At 39.5% G+C, this 22,508-nt stretch overlaps 2 protein-coding genes across 5 annotated transcripts in view; both read left to right on the top strand.

The window, feature by feature from the left end:
• The window catches only part of DOCK4 (dedicator of cytokinesis 4), a 485,368-nt gene that overhangs the window by 69,768 nt on the left and 393,092 nt on the right, over nt 1-22,508 (top strand). The window lies entirely within an intron of this gene.
• LOC117073745 (biliverdin reductase A-like) lies at nt 13,875-14,939 on the top strand. Its single transcript, XM_033195058.1, has one exon. The coding sequence runs from the start codon at nt 13,930-13,932 to the stop codon at nt 14,830-14,832; it is 903 nt and encodes a 300-aa protein (XP_033050949.1). The 5' UTR covers nt 13,875-13,929; the 3' UTR covers nt 14,833-14,939.

Genomic DNA, 22,508 nt, shown 5'->3' on the forward strand with positions numbered 1-22,508 from the left:
AGCCAGATGTGACAACATAGTAAGTACTTTACAGATTAATAGTGATAATTAAGAGTTTTCCTAAAAACTATACTCAAGGTGACACAACTAAAGTGACCAATAAAGATGAACTGAAAAGATAGTAAAATCATTGTCTTTAGAGTAAAAGGGAAATAGCAGAATAGGAGGTTTGAAGGCAGCAGGAGAACTGGCAAAACATATTTTAGGAGGGTGTTGACAAATTGGAGTAGACCCAGAAGTAGACAAAAATTTTAGCAAGTATGTCATATGGGAGATGATTGTAGAGAAGAAATTATTTAATCTCGAGGTGGATGATGATGATAATTGATTATGATCATAGCTAACATTTACTGAATGTTGGTTGTGTGTTAAGCACTGTGCAAAAGACTTTATGCATATTATCCAATGTAATGCACACACAGAAAGCCTATGAAGCAGGTATCATTGTTAGCTCTATTTTACAGATGAGAAAACTAAAATTATAAAGAGGTGTGAGTCAGGTCAAGGTCTCTCAGCTAGTAAATGGGAGACTGTTGCTGGGCTGAGGAGTGTCTGGCTGCAGAACCTTGGCTAGGTATCTCTACTTTTGAGGACACTTGTCGAATATAGATAAGCTATTAGCCATTGAAGAGGGGTTAGGCCAACCTTATGTAAAATATTATCTTACTGTGTTTTATTGCATTTGAGATACCACTGGCTATAAAATGCATCATTATTTTATTTGCCTTTAAGAAAAATTGCTGCCTATTAAAGCTATAATGCAGAATTGATGGCAAGCCTCCCTCTGATTTTATAGTTGTTAAAATGTGTAAAAAGCATGTCTTAGAATAGATGGAAAAATGTTGTTCTGTGTGTGATCTGGGACCAAAGGACCAAGCTGCAAGGGAGATTTTAGCTCAAAGAAATGCTTTGCAACCTCTCAAGCTGTGGAGAAATGTCACCTTCCCTGACAGAGGCCTTGACACATAGCAGGGCCTCACTGTGAGGTTCCCTGTTGGGCAGGTGTTGAGACTGGCTGGAGGATCTCTCTGGGATGATGTAGAGGGATTTATTCAATTGAGTAGAAGGTGAAATAAATTATCTTCTAGAATCCTTCCAAAACTTTTAATGAAATATAGCATACAGGCATCACATAAGCAATCATAAAAATTATTTAAATGTGGTTGGCAGTTATTTGTCCCAGTTATCCATAGCAATATGTATGACCCAATACCCTTTCTTTCTTGCTCTCTTCTCTCTCTTCTCCTCTTTTGGCATTCTAAACATGGTTGGTAGTTTCCCATTTTTTCCTCAAGTAAAGTTCAGATTTTTTGGCTCAGTATTGGAAGCATTCTGCCTTCTCACCCAACCAATCTTCACTGCCTTTTTGCCTCTCCCAAATTCTATAGCTGAATACCATTTTGCTTTCCCATTGAAAATAAATGAGATATCATAAACAGAAGCTCCTAGCACAGGGCTGGCATACATATAGCCTTCTGGAAAATGTCAGCGCCCCCCCTTTTCATTTTTCAAATTATCCATCAGTCTCTGCTTTCAAAATCCTATTCATCCTTTAAGACCCAATTTAAATGTGGTCTGTTTCCAAAAAGCCCTGCCTGATCACATAAACTAGAGGTAATTTCTGTCCCTTCCTGACTCCTAGTGTGTTTTGTTTATGCCAGCCTGATAGTAGTTACAACATTTGACCTTGAACTCTAGTTATTTGTATCCAGTCTTTTGTCTTCTGCCTAAGTATAAATCCTGAGGGCGGACACAATTCTGTTTGCCACACCATCCCCCAGTAAAGGGCTTGACACATAGGTGTTACACATGTGTGAGTGAGTGAGTGAATTATGGCATTTCATAGCAGATTTATCTTCTCATTATTGTCTGGATTAAGGTAATAAAAATTATTTTGTGTTCCCTAAGTGCTTGTTCCCTTTGTACTTGTCTGTGGGAGTGGGATTTCTGGCATGATGTTAGGTTGAGTGATTTACAAGCTACTCTGGGATTGCAAATGTGAAGTCAACCACAGAGAGAAAAATCTACAAGATAATGGCTTTATGTGTGTTGCTAGTCCTTCATAGTTTCTATGTTTCTTTTGATATTAAAACATATTAGCTATAAAATGAAACAGGTTTCATTCTTTTCATTCTGAATATCTTCAGAGATCTGAAATTTTACAAGCTATTGATTTGGGTTATAAGCCACACTGAGGCCAAAACTTCTGGGAGTGTATTTAATTTTCACTACATCTTTGGAAATTGGCCCAAATAATTCCCCTTTCAACCCATGGCACTGGTGTATGACACAAGAAAAATCTGATTAGCTCTTGATGCTTGCCAAATACTTGGTTTTCTCAGTTTGGCTAAAGATTTAGATTATCATTTGGGGCAGGTGGCCTGAAATTAAGAAGAATGTGAAAGGGAATCAATAAGGGTTGGTTTCTCTTATTATTTCCTGTTGGTCTTTCAGATATTCCACCAGGAAAGCAACAAAATTCAATTTTTTTATCATTAAACTTTGGGGTAATTTGTACTGGTTCAATTTATTTATTTATTTATTTTGGTGAGAGAATATATTACAATTTAATGGAACCCTTGGAAAAAAGAAATAGAAAAAGCTATTGGTTACCTGTTTTTCTTTTTTTTTTTTTTTCAAAGTTTTGGTGTTTGAATTTCTGTTCTAGATGGTATTTAATTCCTTGCACAGCAGTCTGCAGGCAGCTTAATCAAGGCGGCAGCATAGTCAAGTGGATGTGATACTGAATGCTTGGATTGATGGCTTTCTGTTGATTAAAGGACATAGATTATATAGCTAATACGAATTTGCTTTAGGGAATAAAATTTAATAAATAACTTGGATTATAATTGGGTATTGGAATAAATTTATCATGTCTTATGTAGTCTTTCCATTCAGAAAATAATTTTTTTCTTAAGTACCTACAGTGTGTATGCCACTGCATCAGGGAAGTATAATGAGAGGAAATATGAAGAGATGAACGCTTAGAAGGCTAAAAAGGTAAAGCTTAAATATATTAATGAAAAGCTATTTATTTCCATGGTTTTAACTGTTTTAAAATGACTTAAAATTCAATCTATATTTATCAATAAGCTTTAATCATATTTACTTGAAAAATATACCAGCTTTCAATTTAGTAATATAAAAGAATTAATTTAAAGAGCCGCAATCAGGATAATTATGTCTCAGTTAAAACACATTATGCCTTACTTAAGGCAAAATTAAACTGACTAAGGATTTAGAAATAGTAAATTATACAGAAAGGACTTTATTGATTAAACAAAAAATTGTGGGTTTTTTTTTGGTATATATACAACACACGCACACATATACATGTTTTATTGGTGAAATAAATTTTATAGCAATCATGGATGAATACTGGTTAAGGAAATTACTGAAGTAAATGTGTTTTATTATGATGTATTACTTTTATTCTGAGAAATGGAATATGCCTCATTGAAGCATAGCATTTTCTTATTAAATAGGATAATGCTTTGTGGCACTTTGAAACCCACCTTGATATACTTAACATTTTAGAATCCACTTCCTTATTTTTCTGGTCTTAGATATTTTACTGTTTGTTTGTTTGTTTGTTTATTTGAGATGGAGTCTCCCTCTGTCACCCTGGCTGGAGTGCAGTGGTGCGATCTCAGCTCACTGCAAGCTCCGCCCCCATGTTCACGCCATTCTCCTGCCTCAGCCTCCGGAGTAGCTGGGATGACAGGCGCCCGCCACCACGCCCAGCTAATATTTTTGTATTTTTAGTAGAGACGGAGTTTTACCATGTTAGCCAGGATGGTCTCGATCTCCTGACCTTGTGATTCGCCCGCCTCGGCCTCCCAAAGTGTTGGGATTACAAGCGTGAGCCACCACACCTGGCCATTACATTTGTATTTTCAGGGTTATTTAAAGATATAAGTAAAAACACTTTTTATAGTTTCCACAGTTTATTGGGTCAGTCTGCCATATTGAAATCAGATGCTTGTGGAGGAGATTGAGATGTAAGGTTTTGATGGTTTGGGATAGGGAGTTTACCTCTCTCACAAGCTGTTGGTGTCACTGCTGGCTTTCCGTGCCTCAGAGAGGAAGTATTGCTATTGTGGTGAAAGCTCCACCCTGTTTATTAATCTGTCTTAACTCTATAAACTATGGACTCTGAGACTTAGTCTAATTACAATTGAAATGATTCTGAAGCATTGTAATGCAGTGAAGTAGTCAAAGTAATATGAACATTGCATTTACATTGTTCTGAATGTCAAATTGACATCATTCTGGCCTCCTACCATGGCACAAGTTTTACTAAATAATAGCTAATCTGACAACATGTGGTACATTCCAGTATTTTATTTTCCATTCTATTTCATTCCATCCCACTCAATTCCATTCCAGTCTGTTTAAAAAAAAAAAAAAATCATTTCACAAACTATTTCAGGAAGCCTTAATATAAGATAACTCACGGTTTGAGAAACACTGGTTCACTTAATTAATAACCACCTGCCTTTTTATAGCACTCTTCCAAAGAAACAGTCTTTGTCCTTTATAACCATACATCCAAACAGCCATTTTATTTTTTAATTTTTAAAATTTTCTATTTATATATTTATTTTTTGAGGCAGGGTCTCACTTTGGCACCCAGACTAGAGTTCGGTGGCGCCGTCTCGACTCCTTGACCTTGAACCTTGACCTCCCAGGTTCAAGCAATCTTCCTGCCTCAGCCCTGGAGTAGCGAGGACTACAGATGCACGCCACCATGCCCGGCCAATTTTTGTATTTTTAGGAGAGAGACGGGTGTCACCATGTTCCCCAGGCTAGTCTCAAACTCCTTAGCTCAAGTGACACACCTGCCTCGGCCTGCCAAAGTGCTGGGATTACAGGCATGAGCTACCATACCTGGGCCAAGCAGCCTTTTTATAGCATACTTTTTTCATTTAGGCAAAGAGGTGTAAATTTAAAGAGCCTAAATAAAAGATTAAGCAGGAAAGTGTGTTCATTTATATGAAAAATCTCATAACAAGAACGGAGGGGAACAGTAAATTCTCTCTCAATCAGCCCTGGACTCTATTTTGGTTTCTGTCTGGCTAGGAAAAACTATCCCTGCGAAATGCTTCTGCATTTGAAGGTCTCAGAAGCTTCTGCAGGCACCCACTTGGCCACTGTCAGTATAGCCTGTCACCTCTCCTCAAAACACTAGAGAGATGTGGTATGACCTGTATCCCTATTCTGGGATTTAGGTTGGAATGAAGACCTAGAAGTCTCAGAAGGACTTCAATTAGAGAAGAGAAAGTTCTTCTAGAATTTAAAGGGAATTGGTCATCCTGAAATTTGAGATTCTAAATTTTAAGAGCCCCGAATACCAATAGCTGGATTCATCCATTTCACTTCTGTCCATTGTCAGTTCAAATTCAGGAGTGAAACTTAGAATTCCTGACAAAGAGTAAAGACTGGCTTGTAGGAGCCTCCTTGCTTAATGAATCCTGCAGCGAAAGTGGGCCAAGTGCCCAAGGAGAAGTTTAAACCAGGAGTCAATTTCCTAAGGCCAGAGAATATTCTGTCCATCCTTTAATAACCTTTTTGCATGTGTCCCATGTTCCCTCCTACTTTGTAACCAAGGATATTGAATGGAGGTGAAATAGCAAGACCAAAGGCCTTTCCCCACCTCCCCCAGCCCCTTTTTTCTAGTAAAGCGTTTGTTTAACTGCCTTACTTGTGTATATGCATGCCTGGTCTCTACAGCTTCCTCTTTTAAGGTCCTTTCAGGGCAGGTATGCAATCAATCTTTGTGTTGTTTCTAGATATCATCTCTGTGTTAATGTTGTTGATACTATTTTTAACATTGCATCCTTTGTGTGAGCTGCCACAAGCCTGGGATGACCAAATGTCCTGTTTTTATCTCAGATTTTTCCTGGTTAAATTCCATTCTTTTGTTTGTGATACCTAGACATCCTTTTGGGATGGCAAAAGGATTCGTTTCTGCTTCATTAACTGTGATGAACCTAAATTCAAGCAGAACTGTGCCTTTGAAACAGTGTGACTTAAACCTCTTCAGCAATCCCTGTAGTTAAGACTAAGCAACCACAGAGAAAATGTCCTCCGGCTCTAAAGTAGGGGGCCAGTTTACATGGATTTATGAGATCCTGTCAAAGTGAGAAGTAACCTTTGTGGGAGTCCACTGTTTTCCTAATGGTCTAAGGACTGCCAGCCTCCCACCCCATGCTCCTTTCATCCTTGCCTTCAATGCAGATATTAATAAATCAGCCCGAAATGAGATTTTTGAAAGCTTTTAGGCTCACTATGATGATGCTTATATGAAGAGGTCCCTTTTTTCTTCTGTCTGACTTAGTCTTCTGCCTCCAGACTCTGCGTATTTTCCCTGTAGGACACTGGCGTCTTTCCACGGATAGAATTTAAAAGCATCTCCTCCCCCGACAATACCAGTAGTTCAGTTTGAAACCATGAAGTGTGTTACAATCCCACTTTATGCTTTTCCCTTCCTCTTTTTTTGTGTCATTAGCGTTCATGTCTGTCTCTCCTATTACATCTTTAAGGGCAGGGACTGTGCTATATGATTTATTTTTTTCTCTTTCTCATTAGCTGGCATGATTTTTGACTCATTATAGGCACCTGATAAATATGTTATAACAAAAAAAGTGAATAAATAATGTATGTATCACATTTTAGCTGTTTCCTGCATTGTAGCATGCATGCATACATTCACTCTACCTTTGATTCATTTAGTCAAAAAACATTTATTGAGAGGTATTGTCTTAGGAGCTGGGGATGTGAGGAGAAATAAGACACGGACACCCTTAAGGAGCCCATGGTTTATTGTATGTGAAAGTAGTTGGTTTCCTCTCTCCTTGTCCTATAAAACCAAGAGCAACTAAGTTTCACATACGGGTGAAGGATCCACCCTGGTGTTTTTGAGTTGGCATCCCTGTATCCTGGCTGAATTGCTTGCCTTCTTTTGTCCTTCCCAGGTACACAGGGAATCACATGGCTGCATGTACTTGACACTGTAGTCATCACGGAGTGATTTATCAGTCATGGGCCACAGCACTTTTAAAGCAATCTCAAGTGCTGAATGGAGAGCTGATCTCATCTTGTGGGCAGCATATATCTCATGCTGTGAGTTTTAGATTATTTCAAAGAACAGAAGCCCCCTCAAAAACTACAAGAAGCAGGATCATATTTGTTAGTTTTAAGACATATTTATGGCATACGGCGGGCCATTTCTTTTATATCATGTAGGTTTTCACTATTATCAGCCTCTGTATTTCTATGCCAACTTGACATTGCGAGAAATGGCCCTATTTATTGTCTAAAATACTGGAAGTCAAATGGATTTATTTTTGGTAACTTTTACTGATGCAATGACTTGACATAAAATAAAGACTCTGTTCCAGAGACTGAATTACTGCCCATGTGAATTCACCTTTGAATGCCATTAATATTTTACTGCCACAGTGAACAAAGTTGTTAAATTTAAGTCAAGAATTATTGGTTCCTTTTGGTAGGATGTGTCTGTGTTTTTACTCAGCCTCTGTAATTTTATTTTTCCCCACATTTACTAACTTAAAACATGACCTATGTTTATTTTGAGAGTGTAGACCAGTATTGAGGAAGTACATACTCATAGTGTATTTTTTCTGATTCAACCTGCTCTTGAGATTCCTTTATAATTTGTATATTATTTGGAATAGTGATTTTGACATCCTTCATCACTAGCTTAATTTTACTTGCTTTACGTAGAATCTCTTGCTTTGCTTAGATAGAAAAAACAACTGACAAAAGCATCACGTTATTATACTTATTGGGAGAACCATGACATCTTGTTTATATTAACTAGCAAAAGATATTCATGTGAGGAAGAGAAATATAATGTAGGCATCTTAAAGTATAAAGAGAAGTGTTAAGAGACTCCCTGTCATTGGTGAGCATAGTGAGTGTCTATCCTTGAGCTTTGAGAGTTACCACCTGTCAGATGGCACCAGGAACTTTTTTGACCTGGTACCCACTTCATTCCAGGCTCATATTGGCTCTCCCCGACGGGTACCTGCACTGTTACACAGCCCCTATCCTCATCCTGTAGTGCTCCAAGACTGGGATGCTGTCCAGGCCTGCAGCTTCCTGGATTGCTCTTTCCTTCCAGGTTGCCAGGTGACCTCTTACCCAACATTCAAACTCAGCTCAAATTTCCCTGAATGCGGGAAGCCTCCCCTGACCTTTCCAGGCAGAGTTAAAAGTGGCTGCGTGTCTAGATGTGTTCAAGGCCCTGTTCATTTGGATAAGGAACCCCAAAGACTTGTCACTGGGGGAATGGCTTTACTGAAAGTCCAATATTATGGATATGTTAATGCATTTGCTTCTTCATTTTATCCCATTATAAAAGGTGTGACAGAGGATTGCATTTTGAGTTATGTGGCATGAGATCTAGTCTCTGTTCTGCTGCTAGGGTAAGTAACTTGGGGGAAATCACAACCCCATAAAAGGAGGAACGTTGTCCTCCTCTGCTGTTTATAGATCTCTACATATGAATGAGCTTCAAAGCTGCTTGGGATCTTTTGTTTTTTTCTTTTACTTACATTTGAAATAATTATAATTATAGACTCACAAGAGTCTACTTCCACATGAAGAATTTTATGTACCCTTCACTCAGCTCCCCTAATGGTGACATCTTATACAGTTATATCAAAACCAGTTTATTAATATTGGTACATTGTTGTTAAGCTAGACTATATGCCTTGTACAGTTATAATCATTTTGTACACACACTAGTGTGTGTGTGTATGTGTATAGTTCATTGCAATTTTGTCTCATGTATGGTATATGTAACCACAATAATCAGGATACAGAATTGTTCCTTCAAACAAAAGATCTTCCCTTATGCTGCCCCTTTATAAGTGTGCCCATCTCTCCACTGTTCCCTGGCCACTGATAAATACTTGTGTGTTCTCCATCTCTTTAATTTTGTCATTTCAAGAATGTTATATAAATGGAATTATACTGTATATAACCTTTTGAGATAATGCCTTGGGATCCATTCAAGTTGTTATAAAGAGTTCACTCCGTTTATTGCTGAATAGTATCCCGTAGTGTGCACCAGAGCTTATTTAACCATTCACGCATTGAAGGACATTTGGGTTGTTTGCAGTTTGGGACTATAAAAATAAAGCTGCTAAGAACATTCGTATACAGTTTTTTTGTGAGCACCTAAGTTTTTACTTCTCTGGGATATATACCCAAGAGTATAGCTGTTAGGTTATTATATAAGTGCGTGTTTAGTTTTATAAGCAACACCCAACCTGCTTTCCACAGTGACTATCTATTTTACATTTTTACCAGCAGTATATGAGAGGGATCAGTTTTTAAGGTGAGAGTAATTTAACACTGAGAAAGTCATCTGGTTACAGAACTTAGAATCTTTTAGGATTGGGGAAAGAGAGTACTGGAATCTACCCTTGCCAGAAGATATTAAGGGACTCTTTAAACTGTGTGTTTATGGTGCCGTTTGTCTAACTGAATGTTGTTTTCAGTAAATGAGGCATAAGCTTAGGCTGCCCTCCACCCTCACCCCCAGACGGAGTCTTGTTCTGTTGCCCAAGCTGGAGTGCAGTGGCGCAATCTCAACTCACTGCAACCTCTGCCTCCTGGGTTCAAGCAATTCTCCTGCCTCAAGCCTCCTGAGTAGCTGGAATTTTTAGTAGAGATGGGGTTTCACCCTGTTGGCCAGGCTGATCTCAAACTCCTGACCTTGTGATCCACCCATCTTGGCCTCCCAAAGTGCAGGGATTACAGGTGCTAGCCACTGCGCCCAGCCAAGCTTAGGCTTTCTTTACAAAGCATATATACTCATTGGCGATGTCGTATTGGTATTTTTGTTGTTGTTGTTTCTAATGTTTTCATTAGCAGATATTCAGTGTGAGACCGCTGGTACCAGACACTAAGAGGGGAACATGATCTAATATGAGGAACTGAAAGTCAGGGAGATAGTGTTTAACTCACCACTCTTACTCATTTTAGCTGTAGGTATTTTTATGAGCTTTGCCTTCATCTCTAATGTGGAGATGGTAATACCCAATTCTCTGGACTGCTGTGAGGACTAAGTAGTATAAATAGCATGATTCCTGATTATGATATACACCCAGAGAGCCAGAGCCTCTGTTCTTGAAGATTTCAATGTTATGCCATTTTGATTATTTTTTATGTTGATTAGAAATAGCTGATATTTTCACTCGTTTTGCAGAAGAGAGAAAATTCCATTGATGATTCTTCAATAATAAGAACAGTGAAGGCCAGGCACCGTGGCTCACGCCTGTGATCCCAGCATTTTGGGAGACCAAGGAGGGTGGATCACTTGAGTCCAGGAGTTTGAGATCAGCCTAGGCAATATGACGAAGCCCCATCTCTACAAAAAATTAGTCATGCGTGGTGGTCATGCATGGTGGTGCATGCCTCAGGCACCTGGGAGGCTGAGGTGAGATAATCACCTGAGACAGGGAGGTCAAGGCTGCAATGAGCCGTGATCATGCCACAGTACCCCAGTCTGGGTGACAAGTGAGACCCTGTCTCAAAAGAAAAAAAAAAAAAAAAGAATAGTGATAATGAGCCTGCTATTTATTGAGAATATATTGAGTGCAGTGCTGTGCTTGGTAAGTGTGAATTACCTGTCTCACTTAAGGTTTTTAGCAAATCTGTGACTAGATACTCTTACAATACCCGTTTTTCAGATAAGGGAAACCAAGGCTTAGAGAATTAAATAGCTTAATGAAGGTCACATATCTTGTGAAGCTGAACTTGTAACCCAGTCTGTCTGTCTCTAGTTTTAGTCATGTACCTGTACCTATTCCTTAGTGTGGATTGCTTCTTCAGAGGCCGTTCTCTGCACGGTATAAATTATAACTGAAGTGGCTTTACACTAAGCAACACCGGATACACTGCTGCATTCATTGGGAGAGACCGCCTGTAAGAAGTACAATTGCACTTTGTCTATAGGTCAATGGAAGCAACCACACAAACAAAATGACCTTGCGTTTCAGAAAGAAAGACTCTGAATAATGTTGGTATTTTTTAAATAGCTAGTTTGGATTTTTGAGAGGCGAGACAATTACTCTAAATGACATGATAGAGAGGGTTTGGGATCATCCTGATGGGGCCGGTGGGGGGGAGCATTGTCTCTGAAAACATATGATTTTCCCCACACAATGTAATTTAATTCACAAAGATATTATAGAAAGTAGTGGATATTATAATTACCTGAGAGTAAACTGACTTATTCCTTTATTCATTCATATGTAATTTCAAATTTAGTGAAGCTGTGGGATTTTAGGCTTGTTGTTTTCACAGTGGGGCCTTGGTTAACTCAGTGCTTTAGGGCCGTGCTTGAGACTTAGGGCCCTGAAGCATTCTTATGAAAACATCTTTTTGATACATAGTAAACCAAACTCATGTTTACATGAATATCTCATCTAAGTCTGTTATTTATTTCTTAGCACATGAATAGATTCAAATACAGCCTATGTTTTGAGAGTTTAAGCAGGTTATTGTTAGGAAGGTGGTAAAAAAAAAAACCAATTATATATGAAATGTATCAGTAAATGTATTGCCTTAGTGAACGTGGGTTCCTTCAGTGAAAAATAAGCTAAGTGGTTTTCTTAAAACACTATGGGCCAGGCACTGCGCTAGACAGTTGATAATACATGATTTTATTTTATCCTTAAAATAGCCTTATGAAACAGTTAATTATGTTATTCCCATTTTATAAAAGAGGAAATGATATTTCACGTCACATGGACAGTGAGTGGGTAGGCCTCTCTTCACTTATTACACTTCTGCTTCTAAGCCGTGTTCTTTCCTGTATTACACTGGAGGAAGGAGAAGAAGAGCTTGTGTTTGGTCCTTGGCTGGGTGGAATATCCTCAGTGTGGCTGTAAGGACATGGGTAGAATACTCTAATCAATTCATTTCTTATTTAAATAGTGACAAAGGTATGTCCATGTTAACCATTTCTCACGTATGCTTTATATATAAGAATGAGTTATGGAGAATGTTGCTTTCTTGTGTCACTTAAAATGTTTGGTCAGGCGATGGTGACTCATGCCTTTAATCCCAGTACTTTTGAAGGACAAGTCAGGAGGATCGCTTGAGACCAGGAACTCAAGACCATCCTGGATGACAAAACAGGATCTCTCCTCTACAAAAAATAAAATAGTCAAGTGTGGTGATGGAATATTGTAGTCCCAGCTATTTGGGAGGCTGAGGTGGGAGGATCTCTTGAGACTAAGAGTTCAAGGGCATAGAGAATGATGATCGCTCCACTGCATTCCAGCCTGGACAACAAAGCGAAGCCCTATCTCTAAAAAAAAAATGTAAGTTTTTTCATGGTCAGAAAAACTAATACCCTATCCTCATGATACACTTCTGAACTTCTGGTTACAGCTAGTGCCAGGGCAGAGTAGTAAGTGTGCCATATAACTATAGACAGTCCCTCTGTTACTTCTAGTTAGATTCCTTTTATCTAGATAGAGTCTGTCTATTAAGATTTAGGATATATTCTTTAGTTTTTAAAGCAGACTTTTCTTCCTTATGATAGCTGATTCTGGGAATAATGGAAAATAATTTGCCTGCCTTGAGTTGTAGCAGAAGAATGTGATAGAAGATAGTTCAAGGCTGTAATGATTCCAGAATATACAATTTGCCATGGGTATTACACAGGTAGGTAGTAGAAAATTTATTGGGCAAATAGTGGACACATTGGATAGACTCGTTTAGAAAATTATTTCCTCTTTTATGCAGGGGCTAAGAGATTTCTTGACTTGATAGCTAAAATTCCAGATACTATTCTTTGCTTGAATGATTGAAATGACTGGTATAAACTGCGATCACTTAACTAGACTTTTATTTTGACTTTGAGTCAAAGATGTGTTCATGGTCCTTTTTATAAAGGCTGTGAATCTTCATGTTACTTTTTTGTGATATATGTTAAATTTCTTTTTTTTTTTTTTTTTTTTTGAGACGGAGTCTCACTCTGTTGCCCAGGCTGGAGTGCAGTGGCCAGATCTCAGCTCACTGCAAGCTCTGCCTCCCAAGTTCACGCCATTCTCCTGCCTCAGCCTCCGGAGTAGCTGGGACTACAGGCGCCCGCCACCATGCCTGGCTAGTTTTTTGTATTTTTTAGTAGAGACGGGGTTTCACCGTGTTCGCCAGGATGGTCTCGATCTCCTGACCTCGTGATCCACCCATCTCGGCCTCCCAAAGTGCTGGGATTACAGGCTTGAGCCACCGCACCCGGCCGATATATGTTAAATTTCTTATCCCTGTGTTGGGGTTCAGAAGCCCATATCTGCAAATATGGCACTTTGACATGCTGAACTGAAGAAGCCTCAAGGTCCTCAGCCACCATCTCTCCCAAAGCGTAGGATGAAGTTAAAGTTCTTTATCTGCCTAAAATCCAGACCCAACAAGGAGATCTTCTCCATCTTGTTAGACCAAGAATGTAACCACACCTGAATGGACCTTTTCACTAGATAATGTCTGATAATCCCTGCTCCCTGATCCATTTATTCTCCCTTGCAATCCCTTTAACAGAATTCCTCTTCTCTCCCTCCTATTTTGCCAGGAAGGCATAGAAGCTTCTGACTGTGGTTGGGGTTTTGCAGTTCTCCCTGTGTATACATTAATAAAGTTTGTATGCCGTTGCCCCAAGTAATTCGCTTCTGTGAGTTAATTTTTCAGCAGACCTGCAGAGGGGAAGTTTCCCTTGGCCTCTACACCTGCATATGAGAAAATGGGAAGTGATCTTGTTCTTGATTACGTAATTAGGGAAACATGGGCTTCAGTGTATAGTTGATAACTTAAAGATAGTTACTTATGGGCGCCCGGAGGCTGCACGGAGAGCGGTGCCCGCGTAAGTGACCGAAGGAAGAGACCAAGATGAATACAGAGCCCAGGAGGAAGTTTGGCGTGGTGGTGGTTGGTGTTGGCAGAGCCGGCTCCGTGCGGATGAGGGACTTGCAGAATCCACACCCTTCCTCAGCGTTCCTGAACCTGATTGGCTTTGTGTCCAGAAGGGAGCTTGGGAGCATTGATGGAGTCCAGCAGATTTCTTTGGAGGATGCTCTTTCCAGCCAAGAGGTGGAGGTTGCCTATATCTGCAGTGAGAGCTCCAGCCATGAGGACTACATCAGGCAGTTCCTTAATGCTGGCAAGCACGTCCTTGTGGAATACCCCATGACACTGTCGGCGGCCGCTCAGGAACTGTGGGAGCTGGCTGAGCAGAAAGGAAAAGTCTTGCACGAGGAGCATGTTGAACTCCTGATGGAGGAATTTGCATTCCTGAAAAAAGAAGTGGTGGGGAAAGATCTGCTGAAAGGGTCACTCCTCTTCACAGCTGGCCCATTGGAAGAAGAGCGGTTTGGCTTCCCTGCATTCAGCGGCATCTCTCGCCTGACCTGGCTGGTCTCCCTCTTTGGAGAGCTTTCTCTTGTGTCTGCCACTTCACAGGCTGTCTCTTGTGAAGAGCGAAAGGAAGATCAGTATATGAAAATGACAGTGTGTCTGGAGACAGAGAAGAAAAGTCCACTGTCATGGATTGAAGAAAAAGGGCCTGGTCTAAAACGAAACAGATATTTAAGCTTCCATTTCAAGTCTGGGTCCCTGGAGAATGTGCCAAATGTAGGAGTGAATAAGAACATATTTCTGAAAGATCAAAATATATTTGTCCAGAAACTCTTGGGCCAGTTCTCTGAGAAGGAACTGGCTGCTGAAAAGAAACGCATCCTGCACTGCCTGGGGCTTGCAGAAGAAATCCAGAAATATTGCTGTTCAAGGAAGTAAGAAAAGGAGGTGATGCAGCACTTCCAAGATGGCACCAGAGTTTGGTTCTTCTCAAGAGTTGACCATTATCTCTCTTCTTTCAATTAAACATGTTGGGGAAACAAACAAACAAACAAACAAAAAAGATAGTTACTTATAAGATAAAAACAATGTTTCAGCTTTCAAAATACTAAAATTAATTAAAGCAGACAAAAAACTGGTCTTTATAACAACATAGAAGATAAAGTATATAGCACATAAACATGCAACAAAAGGATGAAATAAAAATGACAAATTCATATATGTCTGTCATCTCAATAAATGCACTTGAGCTAAACACTAGAGGGTTAAAACTCAGATTAAGCTTTAAAAAATCCAACTAAATACTGTTTATAAGAAGCAGTCTTGGCTGGGCATGGTGGCTCACGCCTATAGTCCCAGGACTTAGGAGGCCAAGGTGTGTGGAGTGCTTGAGGCCAGGAGTTGATGACCATCCTGGGCAACACAAGAAGACCCCATCTGTGTTATTAAAAATGAGGAGGAGGAGGAGGAGGAAGAGGAGGAAGAGGACAATCTTAAAACATAATGACTCACCTCTAAAGTAGTCAGATTCATAGAAACAGAAAGTAGAATGGCAGTTGCTAGAGGCTGGGGGGACAGAGGAAAGAGGAGTTAATGGGTATAGAGTTTCAGTTTTGTAATCTGGAGATCTCTTTCACAACAATATGAGTATGTACTTAACACTGTTGAACTGTATACTTAAAATGACTAAGATAGTAAATTTTGTTTTGTTTTTTTACCACAATTTTATAAAAATACTAACCATAATGACCCACCAAAATTAAAAATAAAAAGACAGGATAAGATCTATTAGCAATGGCAAATGAGAATCAAGTATGACAATATTAATATCAGACAAAGCAGAATCCAAGGGAAAACTTAAATGTGGAATTTTTGCAGCATTTTTTTATAGTCAGAAGTAAATGTAAATCAAATACTTATAGAAGTAACTGGAGAAATTGATTTTAGTATATAGAATTCTAAACTATATACTCTGTAATTCAAAAAGAAGAGAGTATCATCTGTGTTTAGCAAGAGATCAGATATAATTTTGCACCAGGAAGGTCGTGACTTTGATAAGAGCAGTTTCAATGCATGAATGGGGTCAAAACCACTGGTCTGTCAAAGAATAAAAGGAAACCAGAAAGGGATTCCATAGACCCTGAATATCTGTATGTTGGTGTATGAGCATTCCTGCCTAGAGTTATTTTCTCTGCTGTCTGCAAATGAAATCTAATTTTTAGAAGTTAAAAGCATTCAATTTGTTACTCTTCTCTCTCATATTAGAGTGAGGTGAAGATTTCCTGGACAAGGGTGATGAAATAATGTGGCTCGGAAGCCTAGAAGGGAAGGTTTCTGAAAGTTAAAGAAAATTGAACCTAATGCTAAGAGGTCAGTGATTGAGAGAACATAAAGTGGACAAAAGAGAGAAGGAACTTTGCCCCTGTGGATTTGTCTAAAGCTATGTTAAACATTTTGTTGTTGGAGATGGACCTTTGGAAGAAGCACTAGGAGCCTGTGCTCAGCAGAACACATAGGGGGATGTGGAGAATCTAATAACAGGATAGCATCCTGCTACTCTCCCTAGAAGGAAGAAGACTTCTTGGAGATCAGACTCTTTATCCAAGGATACAGAAAATATCAATCTGGTAGAGAAATACCTTGAGACAGGAAGGGGATATGAGATTTGGAGCCAGGCTGACCAAGTTCAGATCCCATCCCTTCCACATATGAGATGATAGAGAGTTATTTAGTTTTGCAGTTTTATTATGAGGATATAACATATAAAAATATCTAGCACTGTGTCTGGCATGTAGTAAGTACTCAGAAAATGACACCTGCTAGGTAATAAATGTCTCCTTTCTGCTAAGATGACTGAGAGCATGGGGTGAATTCCCTTGATGCCAGTCTCCTGGGCTGAATCCTCTGTTCTCAAAGAATGAAAAATGTAAAGATACTTCCCAATCCCCCTACAGTCAAATGGCTGCCATGACCTAACTTTGATAATTATGTATTTCAGGCCTTGGGATGTCTAAATGTTCCTCCAAATGTTGAATTATTCTAAAATTAGCAAAGACATGTTGAAGAAACCCACAAGATCATGGAATCAGGCCTCTGAGGTCATATTATTCAGTAGATATATTGCTTATGAGCCTGGAAGGAGAGGTTTGCAATTTTATATAGTATAATGTAGTATTTGCTCTTGGTATCAACCTAAATTCCTAAACAGATGTGTATATATCTGTATTTATGTGTATTGAAGTCTGTATCGTGAGGGTGAATCATTAGAAGTTGACTTGATATCAAACCAGGTTTATATAATTCAGATGTGTCCCCAAAATTTGTCCTCTTCTAGATATGTTCATTTACTTTTAGTATGACTAGCAGGAACGTAGGGGTTTTAGTGTCTGATTTTGAGGATATAAACACAAAAAAAGGATTTTTTCTTATTTGTCTAGATTACTAATCCAGACAGAATGTAAACCTCACCCAAAATTTGTGAAATTTGAGACCAGATTTCTTTTTCATAGCATTGCAACATTACTTTAAAACAGTGCTACTAAACAGTTTTATCAAATAATTACAACAAATGACATGTGGCCCAGCAGATGAAAAAAATTCTGCAGTTTTTAATAGATGTTTTTACAGTTCAGAGCTTTAACTGTTATTTGTTTAGTCATGGTGGTGTTTGTGCATAGGCTTTGAGGCAAGGCAACTAATTAGGAATTATCTGTAATAATTTAAGTAAAGCTTAAATTATTAAAAAGAGCAATCTAACCATTTATTGAGCACTAAATATACTCCAGGCACTGTGCTACCTGCCTTCGTATAATCCTTACAGCAGCTCCATGAGATGGGCTCCATTATTATCCCCATTTTATAGATAAGGGAACTGAGACTCAGAAGAATCAGTGACTTCCCCAAGGCCAAAGAAGGGTGGACCTGGGATGTGAACCCAGGTTTCTAACTTCAGAACTCAGACTTAATAACCACCCAGTTCTGTTTCCTTATGAAAGGGCTGTGTCTTCAATGTTTGTTTAGGGCATAGTTGCTTGGATTTTGCACACATGTTGCCATAGAACCTATATTTCAATCAGTGTTAGATGTTTGGGTCAATATTAATATGTTAGAGGTGTCTGAGTGCCAACAGCACTGTAGATCGAAAGCCATCCTGAGATGGTGTTGGACTTTTAACTTTGGATGGCCAGAACTAGTCTTTCCTCAGTGTTGTCTTGCCTTGGACATATTTGCCCTTTCTTGTACCCCTTCACCTACTGCCTGGACTGGTGGGGATCTACTGCCACAGCGGGGTGGGGGCACAGGCTAAAAGCGGTGGGGTGGGGTGGAATGGGGCGGAGGCTTCTATCTGGCAAAGCTTCTGGGATTCTCCATGTATCCAATTCTCTGTCTTCCTCTGCTTCCCTCCCGCCCTGCTGTTTTCACTTCTTGTCTTGGAGAATGAGTCCTTTTGGATATCTCTTCTGCTGCTCTGGGTCCTTGATGGAATGACATCATGACTTGGCCGTTGTCTGTGGGTGTTTTTACTGCCAACAATGATTGGAAACAGGGAGCTAAAGTGACTAGCTCCGGTCCCATCCCTGCCCCTTTTTTTTCACATAGATACACAATTTCATTAGAAAAAGATGAAGATGCGTATGAGCTATATGTAGGCCACTGAATATTCAGACTTATAGGGAAAGGCACATCTACATTTTGGGAAAAATGAAGAAGTTTTGAGTCTTCTGGGTGGTCATTGAAGAAACTGGGCTCTGACTCTGTATGTACAACAGATGGAGAGTTTGGGAGCATGGCAGGGGTGAGCTGGAGGACTGACAGTTTCTCCTGCTTCCTCTCCCCTTGCCAGACAGGCTTGTTTGCCAAACTGGCTTGTTTCATTCATGGATTGAGGACAGGCTAAGGAGTTGGGTTGAAGGGGTTAGAAGAGAAGATGATCTTAGCATCTTGGTCTACATTACTGAAGGGAAAAAGGTAGGAAGGGGAGTTTGAAGTATGGAGAGAAGTCCCAGTGGCCTCTCAATGGTGAGGTACAGAAGGAAGGCTTTTTTGGCAATGGTTTCTATATAGTCATTGAGTATTAGTTACTCTGTATTTATATGAAGTGTGAATTTTATTTTGGTGGTATCTTTGGGTAGATTGAGAGGCCAAAATATTTATCTTGTTTTCAAATTACTCTGAAATCTCGCTTCCTTACTTTATCGTCATCTTGCCTGTCTCTTCTTGAATGATTTTCATTTGAAGCAGTTCAATTAAATCTTGTTAAGTGTAACAATAAATTATTTAGTGATTCCTATAAATTCTCTAAAATATAAGAAGGAGAAAATTGAATATAGCCCAAGTACGTGCCAGGGATTTTTAGAGAAATGATTTCTTCAATCTTGTCTCCTTGGTCCTGTTGTTATTCTTTTATAAATAAGAGGTCCCAAGGGGAGGAGAAAAAAATACAGGAGAAAAAATATATATATTATAAACAAGAGGTCTACAAGAAGATCAGAGATTTTTGTGGAAAATGGGGATGGTTCAATAAACAGAATGAATTTCCTTACACAGTAGCTCTGTATTTTGTGTAGAAAATCTTGCATGGATTTTCCTGGCTCTGGAGGAGGAGGCCATTCTTTCTTATGGTGATATGAGAAGAAAGGTTTTGAAGAGTTGAGTGGAGAGAGGCTTTTAGAAAGTGCAGTGACTGACTCAAGGTAAAGGAAGAGGCATGTCATGAAGCTTGGTGTTAGACCTAAGCTTCTATTTGGAAATCAAAACCATAAGTCAGTTCTGCCATAACAGAAATGCTACTCTCCTAAAAAATCACCATGCCATACAATAACACAACAAAACCACAGTACTTATGAGGCAAACAGATGCAACATTCAAAAACTTAATCAGCAATACATTTTAAAAAAAAGAAAAGGTGGCCGGGCACAGTGGTTCATGTCTGTAGTCCCAGCACTCTGGGAGGCCAAGGCAGGTGGATCACCTGAGGTCAGGAGTTCGAGACTAGCCCGGCTAACATGGTGAAACCCCATCTCTACTAAAAATACAAAAATTAGCCGGGCGTGGTGGCTGGTGCCTTTAATCCCAGCTACTTGGGAGGCTGAGGTAGGAGAATCGCTTGAACTCGGGAGGTGGAGGTTGCAGTGAGCCGAGATCACATCATTGTACCCCTGCCTAGGCAACAAGAGCGAGCAAAACTCCATCTCAAAAAGAACAAAAAAAAAAGAAAAAGAAAGAAAAAGTAGGAACACGGTTGTACACATGTTAATGGTTATGAAATACACAAATACTACAATAAATATGACATTTTGATTTTAAAAAGACCTGAAGTTTATTTATGAATGAAGGCTTTAGAGGGCTGCAGCTTGTGAGTTTTTGTGAAAAGCTGGGAGGAAAGCTATGGGCCTCCCAGAAAGACTGTTAACACCAGGTACCAGTGGGTGTGGCTTACAAAACAGACAGTGAACCGAGATGGTTGCTAGATGTTTTAAAGTGTGTACACAGGTGTGTTTTGTTTGTTGCTGCATGGCTTGGTTCACCTGGGAGTCTTCAATTAGTGTTTCTTTCAGAGGAAACACACTAAACAAACATGAAATTTGTGTTGTGCTCAAATTGTTTCCTTTTAAAATCAATTGCATTAGAACAAATTTGTATTTTCAAAACAAGCATTAGAGAGAAGTGACTCTACTGGCTGGGTGCAGTGGCTCATGCCTGTAATCCCAGCACTTTGGGAGATGAAGTGGGAGGATCACTTGAGGCCAAGATTTCGAGAACAGCCTGGGCAACAACAGCCGACTCTATGAGAAAAGAAAACTGTACAATAAATTCTTTTGACTTTGTTTATTCTCTTTGATATTTACAAAAATATAAATGCAAGTCCTTTAGAGTCTAAAGAATAGGCTCTTCACTCTTCATCACCTTAGTTGTGAATATGTTATAAACAGAATTGTGGCCAGAGCTCACCCTTACTGCAGTTAACAACGTGATGTTTGCAGTCACTTGCTAATCTTAGGTTTCCTCTTCAGTGACACGTATTATTTGTGGGGAAAATGGGGCAAGGATGGTGGGGCAAGCAGTTGCTTTTCTTTGATGTATGATCATAAGGTGAGCATTTTTTAGTAAAACTACCTATTCAGATGTCCATAAGGGATGAATGGATAAACAAATTGTTTCTATATGATAGAATATTATTCAGCCATAAAAAGGAATGAAGTACTGATACATACTACAAGTTGAATGAACCTTGAAAACATTATACCAATTGAGATAAGTCAGATGCAAAGGGTCACACATTATATGATTTCATATATGTGAAATATCCAGAACAGGTAAGTCTATAGAGACAGAAAGCAGGTTAGTGGTTGCTGGGGGCAGGGGAGGGGAGGGTGGAGGGTATGAGGAGGGACTGCTGATGGGTATGGAGTTTCCATTTGGGGTGATGAAAAAGTTTTAGAACTAGATTATGGGGATGGTTGCACAACCTTGTGAATGTACTTAGTGTCATGAGTTGTACACTATTTAAATGATTAAGATGGTAAATTTTCTGCGATGTGTATTTTACCACAATTAAAAAATAGGCTGAGCATGGTGGCTCATGCCTGTAATTCCGGCACTTTGGGAGGCCAAGGTGGGAAGATCAGTTGAGGCCAGGAGTTTGAGATCAACCTGGACAATATAGCTAGACCCTTTCTCTACAAAAAGTAAAGAGTAATCTGGGCACTGTGACTTGTACCTGTAGTCCTGCTACTCAGGAGGCTGAGGCAGGAGGATCACTTGAGCCCAGGAGTTAGAGGCTGCAGTGACCTATGATCACGCCACCGCACTCCAGCCTGGGCAAAAGAGTGAGACTCTATTAATAGATAGATAAATAGATGGATGGATAGATGGATGGATGAATTGATAGATGGCATATGTTGAATCTCTGTCCTGGGCATGGCACCATGCTTAGCACTGCAGAAGATGCAGTGAGGAGTGAGGCAAGGTGCTATCTCCAAGGAGTCTGAAGCGTATTTGAAAGATGAGATAAACAGAACTATAGTTAGACTGCAAGATAGAAATGAAATGTGCCATGGAGGAGGTGAGAACAGTAGGCTGCAGGTGTCCAAAGCAGGAGTGCACCCGTTCTGAAAGAATCTAAATGATGTTCTTTCAGGAAGTAGCACATCAGAGGGACTCACTGGGTCTCAACTGAGTGTCACCTAGACAGCACTGAAAAATATTTTTTCCTAGGCTAGGCCCTATTCAAATTAAGTAAAAATCTCTAAAGGGAACAGCTTTGGAATATTTTTTTCTGTATATGTTTTTTAAAGATTGCCAAGTGATTCTTTTATGCAGCCATTGGTGCAAACCACAGGTTGAAACAACAGTCAGATATAGATAGTTGTATTCTGGGCAGAGGGAGTTTTAGGGGCAAATGCCCAGCTGGGAGAGCCCAAATTCTGCTTGACTAGATACTAGGGTAAGCCAGAGATAAAAATGTCTGCAGTATTGATAGACTGGAGAGAGGGAGGCCTGTTGGGAATGGGTTTTCATGGTCTATAGTAGGTGCTCTCAAGGTGGAGACTAGGGGTCCCTGAGACCCGTCTGGAGAGTCTGTAAGGGTAAAATTATTTTCATTATAATTTTAA

This window comes from Trachypithecus francoisi, unplaced genomic scaffold (assembly GCF_009764315.1).
Source record: "Trachypithecus francoisi isolate TF-2019V2 unplaced genomic scaffold, Tfra_2.0 Lachesis_group4, whole genome shotgun sequence".
Lineage (NCBI taxonomy): Eukaryota > Metazoa > Chordata > Mammalia > Primates > Cercopithecidae > Trachypithecus > Trachypithecus francoisi.